Here is a 10,727-nt window from a genome sequence, read left to right as displayed (position 1 = left end):
AAACAAGAACATACCCAGCATGCACATCCCCGAAAGCGGAGTATGGCTGCCTACGTGGCGGGGTAAAAACGGTCATACACGTAAAAGCCCACCCATGTACATACGAGTGAACGTGGGAGTTGCAGCCCACGAGCGAAGAACAAGAACAAGAACATTTTCTTATGTTTATGTTCTTTATGATACATTTTTACATTGGAAATGCTGATTTTTAAAATCTTTTCGAAAGGGACAGAGGGAAGAGCTATGAAGACAAACTTTCCTCCCAGTCAGAATTTGCGTTAGTTTATCAGTCTCTCCCTCTCTCCGCTTTAACAGAGGAACGAAGCTTACACCCAGCTTTCACTGTGGTGTGTGTGTGTGTGTGTGTGTGTTGGAGCTCATGTACGTTTATATGTATTTGACTGTGCTTTCACATCTGTGAAACTGCGTGTTTGACGCATATCTGTTATGCATGTGTGGGTGTATGTGTGAATGTGTGTCTTCATGTTTTACATTTATTTGCTTATTTATCATCATTGTTGTCTTATTTATTTAATTATTTATTTAATTATTTATTTATTTATTTATTTATTTATTTTTTTATTTATTTTTTTTTTTTGCTGCCCCATCATCTGCGCCGTTTCAGTGGCATTACTCCCACGCCGCTCATTTAGATTCCCCCATACACGGCCACACCCGGGTTCGTCCGTCGCAGTTCCAGCGCCGGCAGTCCACAGGGAACCGTCGATGTTAGGTCGTCTGGAGGCCACACACCAGGGGAGACCCTGCACTGCTGCTGAGTCACTTCGGTGGTGTTCAGTGGTGCCTGTTCTGTTTTAACGTACTTAGGACACCACCTACTAAGCCCCCTAATAACGACAATAATGGCTTAGTCGCGGAGCCAGACTGAGTGAGCGCCTCCCCCAGAGTGGAGACCGCCACCACGTCCCCCAAACAACAGCCCCCCATGAATCTGCCGACACTGACGACATTGACAGGACTCACCCCAAGCACGGAAGTGGAGGGGTATTGAAACTGAGGTCACCATGAGAGCAGGGCATGAAAGGCCACAGACTTTGAGACTATTTTGTTTATAGTGATGACGATGAAGGAGGAGGAGGATGACGATGATGATGACGATGTTGCTATGGAGGTCCATTTTGGTTTGGGACTGCGTGACAAGGCTGTACTCTACGCTTCCTGTCATAATGATATCCCGGCGTTAACCAGGCCCGAGAGATACAGACACTTGCAGTGTTGGTCCGGTAATTAGAGCAACACACCCAAAGACGCATCCTTGAAGTGGATGACACTCGACTGTGTGGTCCCAGTCTCCCCATTTAAGCCCACAGCACACTCTACTCTGTGTAGGAGCCGGCCACGGGCCGAAAAACCCACCTCCGCTGGGATTCGAACCCGCGTCCTCCCAGCCGTCAGTCCGCGACGCTAACCACTTCGCCACGGCGGCTGGTATTATTATTATTATTTTCATTACTACTACCTTTTTTTATATCATAATTATTATTTATTTATTTATTTATGTAAGCTTATCTATATATATATTTTTTTTTTTTCTCAAGGCCTGACTAAGCGCGTTGGGTTACGCTGCTGGTCAGGCATCTGCTTGGCAGATGTGGTGTAGCGTATATGGATTTGTCCGAACGCAGTGACGCCTCCTTGAGCTACTGAAACTGGAGAAATCTCTATTTCAGAGTCTACAACTGATAAAGGCACATTGTCTATCCATACTTTCGTCGAGGGTTCTTTTTTTTTCCTGGTCAGAATCACTGTGAAGAATAAAGGAATCAATGTTCTTTTACCTGGGGTACGGATCCTGTTGCCCACACACCCTCCACGAGGATAGTCGACCTGGCCTCCTTCGTAGCTGGGTAGATGCGCCATACACTATTCATCAGCTGGACGCCGACAACAGATCCCTGCCCTGCAAGTTATTTTTATTTTTATTATTATTATTATTATTATTATTATTTTTAATGGCATGACTCACCTTTCAGCACTGTAGTGAGACGTCATTTTTTTTTTATAGCGCGTTTCTCCAGAAATACTGCCCAAAGTGCTTTACATTTCGTTTCCTACTCCCCGCCTCCCCATCAATACCCCTTTCCACCCCTCACTCGTCAGTTCCTCACTCCGCACGTCCCCCCCCCCCCATCCCCCGCCACACACACACACACAGACAGACAGACAGACAGACACACACACACACACACACACACAGACACACACACACACACACACACACACACAGAAACACGTGCCAGAAAACACTAACGCAACTGAACATAGGAAACCACCCACCCACCCATGACGCCCTCCAGAAAACGCATCCTTGCAACACGCTCTTAGGTACGCACACACACACGAATGCACGGACACTGGCCAGCACTCCGCCGCACACACACACAATCGACACAACAAAACATGCAGTCAAAAGCAGATAATACCAAGACCAGGACCAAATAAACAAACAAACAAAATTACTGTTGTTGGAAAAGATGTCTTCAGAGCAGACTGAAAAGATTTCATGAAATACGGACTCACTCCTACAGCCATGGTCGTGAAGCGAGATGAACCGCAAGGTAATACAAAGTAAAAACCAAACCCACAGACAAACAAACAAACAAACACAACCAAAAACGAAACAACGAAACAGCGAACACGGTTGAAATAAAAGCGACTGGAGTTTGGCCTTCCCTTTCCAGTTAAAGGGAATGAATCCAGACTGTGGGAAAAGCAAACCGAGTTTCATTCCGACTGCCACTCACACATTGGACTTGAAGTTAACTCCCTTTCACTGATCCTTTGTCCACTCGCCTGCTTTCAAATATCACACCGAAGTTTCGCCTCTTTGGCTTCATCAGGGCTGTGACAATAATAACACACACACACACACACACACACACACACACACACACACACGGATGAGACGATAAACAAAGGCCCCCTTGTGCATTATGTAGTAGGCCTACTCAGAATTAATTTCATTATGCATTCATGTTACAAAATGAACAGTCTATGTGTATACATATATTATGATTAAAGTGGTTTACAATGTCACTGGTATACAATTCAAGTTTTTTTGTTTTTTTTCAAATTTATTTCCCAAATGATTACTCTCTCTCTCTCTCTCTCTTGACTTCAGAGTACAATACGTACCATTAAAATTTTATAAGTTCTCTTGTCAGTTTAGATTGTCGCAGATTATGTCATCTGCACAGGATAAAACTATCAGAAATTTCTCAATTGATATGTACAAAGTGTTTGAAAGCTTCGATCTGCTCTTACGTCGTAAAGGAAATCATTCTGATGTCACATGTATAACTTTATTAAGTGCTGTAAAACATGCATGTTTTATTCATCTGTACTGTGTGCTGCAGAGCTGAATGTAGGTATATACCGATGGACAAAGTTTGATGTTTGTCTTGTTCATTTTTTTCTTCTCAAATGTGTGTTAATATATATATATATATATATATATATATATATATATATATATACACACACATCCTTTCATGAGGGGAAACGGCCTATAGATGAATGAAGCATTCATTCATTCATGTATTCATTCTGTGTGTGTCAGTGTGTGTGTGTGTGTGTGTGCGCGCGCGCGCACGCATCATTTGTTAATGTTTAATCTTTATGGCCTAACAGGGGTCAGAGGATGAAATTTTCTTTATTCTCTTGAGAGAGAGAGAGAGAGAGAGAGAGAGAGAGAGAGAGAGAGAGAGAGAGAGATTTTGGAGTGGCTGTCGCACTGGCTGGTTTACGTCATACAATAAATGACGCGTTGATATTACGTCATCACCAGTTCCGTGTAAGTGACAGTGACCTGAAATGACGCGAACAAAAACTCAAGTCGTCATGAGATAAGGTCACCACCATTGGTCAAAACCAGCAAACATCGTTCTGGTTGCCATGGGAAGCCCATAAACAGGCCAAACGGCAGAAGGCTTGTTGTGCGCTGTGGACGCAAAGACCATCGACGGGAGTTCGAATACCATCTCCTCCCTTCAGTCCCAGTTTATTAGTGTATCAGTTGCAGCCTTCTCTAACCATGGTAAGTACATACAACCTTGGTAGGTTTATTAATCTAACATAACTGACTGGATGCTATTTTCAAGGGTTTCGATGCGTCGGTTAGGCCTACCACTTTCGCTAAGTCTCTACTTCTTTCATCTTGATCTTGATCTTGATAGACGGTTGAGGCCTGGTAGTGGCCTGCTCGCCATTCTGGGTTTGACTTGACTTGTACGAAGTTTGAGGTCCCGTTAAAAGGCCTGTTCATCGTTCTGTGGATACATGCGTGGTTAAAACTACAGGTTAGTGGTAGCACTCTGGGTCGTAAAGGGTGGGAATACTGGCCCAGTGAGTGTCCAAGCGGCCCTTGAAAGCAGCTAGTGTTGGGTCTGTCACCACCTCTTCTGGGAGACCATTCCGGGTGTTGATGACCCGTTCCACAAAGAAGGCACTCTGAATATTGAGTCGACAATGGACCTTGCTCAGTTTCAGGCTGTGGCCTCTGCTCGCTTTGTTGCTGGAGAGCGTGAACTGTGGCTTGTCCTTCTTGTATATCACAGAATCACAGAAATGTTTGGCTATAGGCTAAAAGCCTTTTGCCCTCATAATCAGTGTCCATTTATGTGCTTTGGGATCACTTGTGAACAGACCCTTGTTTAAATCTGGCATAGTGTATACTACATTTATCTACAGCTCAATAAAGATTTAACTCTGTGGAAAATACATGGTCCTTAAACTTTTTGTCAATGTGATTTTTGAAGGCGTTTACCCATGGTGCATTGATGGTGTTATAGGAAAGGTTATTCCACAGATTTATGATACGGTTAGTAAAGAACTTGCGGAACTGGTTAGTTACGAAATTAGTTTTGTTTATTTTGAAGTTGTGCCCTCGAGGTTTATCGTAGCTGGCCATAGTAAACAAGGAAGAGGTGGTGCAAGGATCATAAATATTGTGCATGATCTTGTATACTTCAATGAGATCACCTCTTAATCTTCTAAACTCTAGGCTAGGCATATTAAAAAGAGCTAGGCGCTCCTCATAACTAAGATCTCGAGTACTATTAGTATTACTAGTTATGCACTTGGTAAATCTGCGTTGAACACCTTCAATCATATTTATGTGCTTTTTAAGGTATGCCATGGACATATTTGTAGATGTCGATCATGTCGCCACGTTTCCTTCTGTGCTCTAAACTGGGCAGTTTGAGCGTGGCCAGCTTCTGTGAGTACCCCTTGTCGCTCAATTCTTATTCTAGCCCTATATATTTAATGCAGTGATCAAAGAATCAAATGTCGAGGACTACTGGTACACCTGAAAAAAGAAGAAGAAGAAGAAAGAAAAAAAGAAAGAAAAAAAGGGAGTAGTAATTGATATCCACAACTGACTCCAACAGAACCATTTTACGGGTTTACATTGTATATTGTCGAACTTCAGCTGGGATTGAAGGAAACCAATATTCTAAACTTGATTTTGAATTTTCGTGGACCGAAATGTTCTTTCTATGCCATGCTAAATATTGAACTTGATTTTGAAATTGTACTTGGATTGAGCAAGACAATGATTCAGATCAATAGTGCAGAAATAATATTACTTTAATAACTATTTAGGCAAATTAGCATGCAACTGCAAACCCTAAAACACAACTACTATACCAAGAAGAAGCGTGGAAAGGCCGCAAGGTTTAATTTTTGCCCCAAATACTGTACCAGTTCACACCGGTACCTGTTCCTGTACCTGAGACGTATGTGAATGTATAGAACAGATGGTATGTGTCCCAGCTGAGGTGTCAGTTCATTCTTTATGATGGTAACTCTGTGACTGGGCCCGTAGCATACTGATAAACCTAATTTGCATCAGTTTGACACGGTAAGTAGCCAACACCATGCGACCAAACTGGGAAGATGATTGATACAAACTCCCCAGTTTGGTGTCATATACTATAGTGCATCATGCCAAACCTATGCGAACTATGCGTACCGGGTTCCTCTATAGTCTCAGTTTGCAGTAGTTTGACATGGTAAGTAACCCACATTTCAATCAACCAAACATGGAATAAAACCACCCCAATTTTGGTGTCATATAGTATAATGCCAAGTTGATGCAAACTGGACCAGCAGCAAACCTGCGACAGACCAAGCTTGCTTCAGTTCAACATGGTAAATAGCCCAAATTTTATCGAAATAGGTTAAATATAGCACAAACTCACTGAATCACTGTGGCACAGAATAATTTTATACTGGTGAGGTTTGCCCAGTCTGTTGTTTGTCCACACAGAGGGAGTGTATCTCGGTGCACCTGGGTCAGGCTGGAGTGCAGATGGGCAACTCGTGCTGGGAGTTGTACTGCCTGGAGCACAACATCCAGCCCAACGGCCAGATCGTGGATGAGGCCGTGCCGGAGCACACGGACGATGCCTACAGCACCTTCTTCGAGACCGCCTCGGGAAAGCATGTGCCGCGCGCTGTGCTGGTCGACCTGGAGCCTACTGTCATCGGTCAGTTTTGAATTTGGGTTTCGTTGTGTTTACATTCTTCTTTTTTTTTCTTTTTTTTCTTTTTTTTTCCAATTCCAGTTGTATGCAGTCTTTTGTGAGAATATTCTGTGATGTTCGAGTATGTATGATAGTCGTGTCCGACTATGACCACAAGAACAGCAGAGGAGACAAATCTGCTGTCCTGACTATCTAGACTAGAATTTGATTATAGCGGAGTGTGTCTTACCCAAGTTACATCCCCACTCTCTCTCTGGCCAAGAGGGTTTTTAGGACAGTCGGCGTTGGTTGGGATGGTTGCCAAAAGGCCAAGTAGCCCCCAAGGCTGCAGCATTGAGAACCAGTGTAATCTTGCTTCCTGATTTCAGAGTCTTCACAAAAGACTAAGTTGTAAATGACTTCCCGTTGCAGTGGAGAAACCATAGATCATACAGCTCCCACACTTTGCTGTTGGCCCAGCTGTAAGCTTATTAAGTCAATCTGTGATATAAGCCAAGCGTTGCCTTTTCCGCCTTAAACAGCAAGAGAACAACGACAGCAACAACAAAAAAGGCTTTGTAGGTGTCATGTGTCCTGTGTATCCTGATACCAGAACAGAGCTTCTTGATAACACATATATCTTTCTGCGTACATGACGATCTGAAAATGGAAAGGGCGTACCGCATATTCGCTAAACGGGTCCCTGGGACGTTAAAAAAAAAAATCAACTTCCAGAAAGACACACATGAAAAGAGTGAAGGTCAGTACGGTCCCTTGTGCCTCTTCAGTCTGATGTTTGGGATTGACTTCCGCGAAGATTAGTTCTTTTTCCCCGCATCCTTTCTTTCTCCCCCCCTCCACCCCCCCCCCCCCACCCCCACCCCCACCCCCACCCCCCTCCCCCTTGCCGCTTCTCCATTTGTCTCAAAAAGAACAATGTCACTGTACGCTCAGCGATATATCTCCTCCTTCCTACCCTAATACCTGACTCCAGCACTATCCAGCATGGAAGGACAAGTGGACTACGTCAGAGGTGACGGCAGTCATTTCTTCCGCTCTCTCCCGAATGTACTGCATAGCACAGATGGCTTCTATACCGAGTTTAGACGGTCAGTTTGTGAGATTGACCAGCTAATTACATTGACGGTGGCGCGTGGAAACACGGAAGTTAGGCAAGTAGACCAATACCTGCGAAATTCTACGCCAGTGCCACGCTGCTGCAGCGAAAGGTGTATGTGCTGACCCACATTTCCGGTAGCGAGAAACTGGCGCCCGGTGGCCAAGATGTCGTATACCGGTGGCTTCTCTTCTCTCCACTCAAGCTCAGCACTCGTGGAGAGGGAGGCCCTGCATACTTGACGCTGTGCAAAACTAGCGGCAACTACTGTGACCGCATTGCACCATCAGTCGCCAAGTGCAGTTGCCAAATTCCTGCACCAGCGAGGAGGACTCCATCATTCTTGATCTCGGGCAAGAGATGCCTAGGATGAAGAATGAGGACAAAGAAGGTTTGACCCAGAAACTGACCTCGTGTTCTAGCTCATGTTCCTCGTGTTCAGTGCCCAGAGCCCTCTTCAGTGAGTGTGGTTGACCTAATTTCAATTTCGTTTTGATGACTGATTTATGGTGTATATACCTACAGCCCTCTATACTGATTGTTTTAGGCCCAATTTATGTTTTGTTTAAAATAAATGATGCAACTAAAAATTCATGTTCAGAGCCCTGTTTACTGATTTTTTAGACTTAATTTATATTTTGTTTTATAAATGATTTTTATTAAAAACACATGTTCAGAGCCCTGTTTACTGAGTATACTGGACCTATTTTATATTTTGTCTAATGACTGATTTAAGTAAAATACATGTCCAGACTCCTCTTTACTAGATGTATTAGACCAAATTTCTGTTTCGTTTAATGAGTTAACTATGAAAAACGACAACAAAAAACTAAACCTCCCCCCACCCCCCTCAAAAAAGAAAAGAAAAAAAAGCAGCCAAGACTCCTCTTTACTGAGTATATTGGACCAAATCTATGTTTTGTTTAATGACTGATTTAACTAAGATGCCTGTCCACAGCCCTCGTTCCTCGTCTGTCTTTTCTTTCTTTCAAACTTTCTTTTCATTTTAACTGTTTCTCGTTTTTGTTTTCAGACGAAATCCGCTCTGGTCATTACAAGGATCTGTTCCACCCCGAGCAGCTGGTGACCGGCAAGGAGGACGCCGCCAACAACTATGCCCGTGGCCACTACACCATCGGCAAGGAGATCGTCGACCTCGTCCTGAACCGAATCCGCAAGCTGGCTGACCAGTGCACCGGTCTGCAGGGCTTCCTCATCTTCCACTCCTTCGGTGGTGGCACTGGCTCTGGCTTCACCTCTCTGCTGATGGAGCGTCTGTCTGTGGACTACGGCAAGAAGTCCAAGCTGGAGTTCGCCATCTACCCTGCTCCCCAGGTAAGGCCTCGGAAAATATAGCTCTCAGGAAGGGAACGATAAAAGAAGACGTCACCAGTGATCTGTAGGTTTCAGTCATGGTAGAACCCACTAGAAGAAAAAAAACTTTATGCATTTTAGATTCCACACTTGTCAGAATACCTGTTCCATTCTGGATACATTTTACCAACAATTGTTTCTCGAACATGTTTTTTTTCTCTCGAGTAGAAAACTTGGATGTCAAGTCATGTTTTGGTATTTCAATTTAAAATAATTTTCACTGTAATATAATGTTAAGTTGACTTGTTCCGTTTGCATACTGAATACTGACACTGCGAAATACACTAAAAACACATCTTCTTTCACAGGTGTCCACCGCCGTGGTGGAGCCCTACAACTCCATCCTGACCACCCACACCACCCTGGAGCACTCCGACTGCGCCTTCATGGTGGACAACGAGGCCATCTACGACATCTGCCGCCGCAACCTGGACATTGAGCGCCCCACCTACACCAACCTCAACCGTCTGATCGGCCAGATCGTCTCCTCCATCACCGCCTCCCTACGCTTCGACGGCGCCATCAATGTGGACATGACGGAGTTCCAGACCAACCTTGTGCCCTACCCTCGAATCCACTTCCCGCTGGCCACATATGCTCCTGTGGTGTCTTCGGAGAAAGCCTACCACGAGCAGCTGACCGTGTCTGAAATCACAAACGCCTGTTTCGAACCCACCAACCAGATGGTGAAGTGCGACCCCCGCCACGGCAAGTACATGGCCTGCTGTTTGCTGTACCGTGGTGATGTGGTGCCCAAAGACGTGAACGCCGCCATCGCATCAGTCAAAATGCGACGTAACATCCAGTTTGTCGACTGGTGTCCCACTGGATTCAAGGTACCAGATATACATAGTGCAGAATTATGTTCCACGCCTCTCTTCCTCCTTTCAAATTTTCCACTTCCTATTTCTCTATGTTCTTCTCATCGCTTTCTTCATATTCTTAATTTCATTAATTTTGTTATCATCCTTCTGTCAGTCACCTTTTTACTTTCCTCTTCCTAACTTTGTTCATTCATATCTTCATTCTGTTTCCCTCCAGCTTCCATACTCGCTTCGTTTGTATACATGCATGTTTATAATGTTTATCTTCGCATGTAGTTTATCATTGTACCCATGTGTATATCGGTGAAAGCATGTATTCATTCTTTTCTCTTCAAGGCACTGGTGCAAATGAGTATTTTAAAAATTCCACTTCCCTTTATTTAACAAATTCATTATCGGTATTGTTTGTCTTCATCACATTTCAGTCACTCTCCTCTGTCTTTGTATATTCGAAACATCTCTCCCTTTACTTCCTTTCTCCTTTCGTTGGTTGCTTCTTTCCTTCTTTGATTCCTTCTAGCCACCATTCTATGTCTTCGACTATTATTTTGTTTCAGATCTTGTTTTGGATCTCAATAATATTTGAATACTAACATACACAAACGGTTAATTGTTTGTTAACCCTTCCAGGTTGGCGTTAACTACCAGCCCCCCACCGTGGTGCCTGGCGGTGACCTGGCCAAGGTGCAGCGCGCCGTGTGCATGCTGAGCAACACCACGGCCATCGCTGAGGCCTGGGCCCGTCTGGACCACAAGTTCGATCTGATGTACGCCAAGCGTGCCTTCGTCCACTGGTACGTGGGTGAGGGCATGGAGGAGGGAGAGTTCGCGGAAGCTCGAGAGAACCTGGCTATCCTGGAGAAGGACTACGAAGAGGTGGCCACAGACCCTGATCAAGATGACACGAATGATGACCAGTACTGA

The 10,727-nt window shown here is 44.3% G+C and overlaps 1 protein-coding gene across 1 annotated transcript; it reads left to right on the top strand.

Moving 5' to 3' along the window:
* Positions 1-3,969: 3,969 nt before the first annotated feature.
* On the top strand, positions 3,970-10,727 carry LOC143280360 (tubulin alpha-1C chain-like). Its single transcript, XM_076584996.1, has 5 exons — positions 3,970-4,057; positions 6,293-6,512; positions 8,639-8,940; positions 9,288-9,815; positions 10,434-10,727. The coding sequence occupies exons 1-5, from the start codon at positions 4,055-4,057 to the stop codon at positions 10,725-10,727; spliced, it is 1,347 nt and encodes a 448-aa protein (XP_076441111.1). The 5' UTR covers positions 3,970-4,054.

Source organism: Babylonia areolata, chromosome 3, assembly GCF_041734735.1.
Source record: "Babylonia areolata isolate BAREFJ2019XMU chromosome 3, ASM4173473v1, whole genome shotgun sequence".
Classification (NCBI taxonomy): Eukaryota; Metazoa; Mollusca; class Gastropoda; order Neogastropoda; family Buccinidae; genus Babylonia; species Babylonia areolata.
The sequence above is the reverse complement of the archived record's forward strand: the minus strand, read 5'-3'. Positions and strand labels throughout refer to the sequence as shown.

Excerpts from the sequence above, each read along its gene's own strand:
- LOC143280360 (XM_076584996.1), top strand. Across the intron at positions 6,513-8,638 it reads CCTGGAGCCTACTGTCATCG|ACGAAATCCGCTCTGGTCAT; the intron begins GTCAGTTTTGAA and ends TTTTGTTTTCAG. Across the intron at positions 8,941-9,287 it reads CCATCTACCCTGCTCCCCAG|GTGTCCACCGCCGTGGTGGA; the intron begins GTAAGGCCTCGG and ends CTTCTTTCACAG.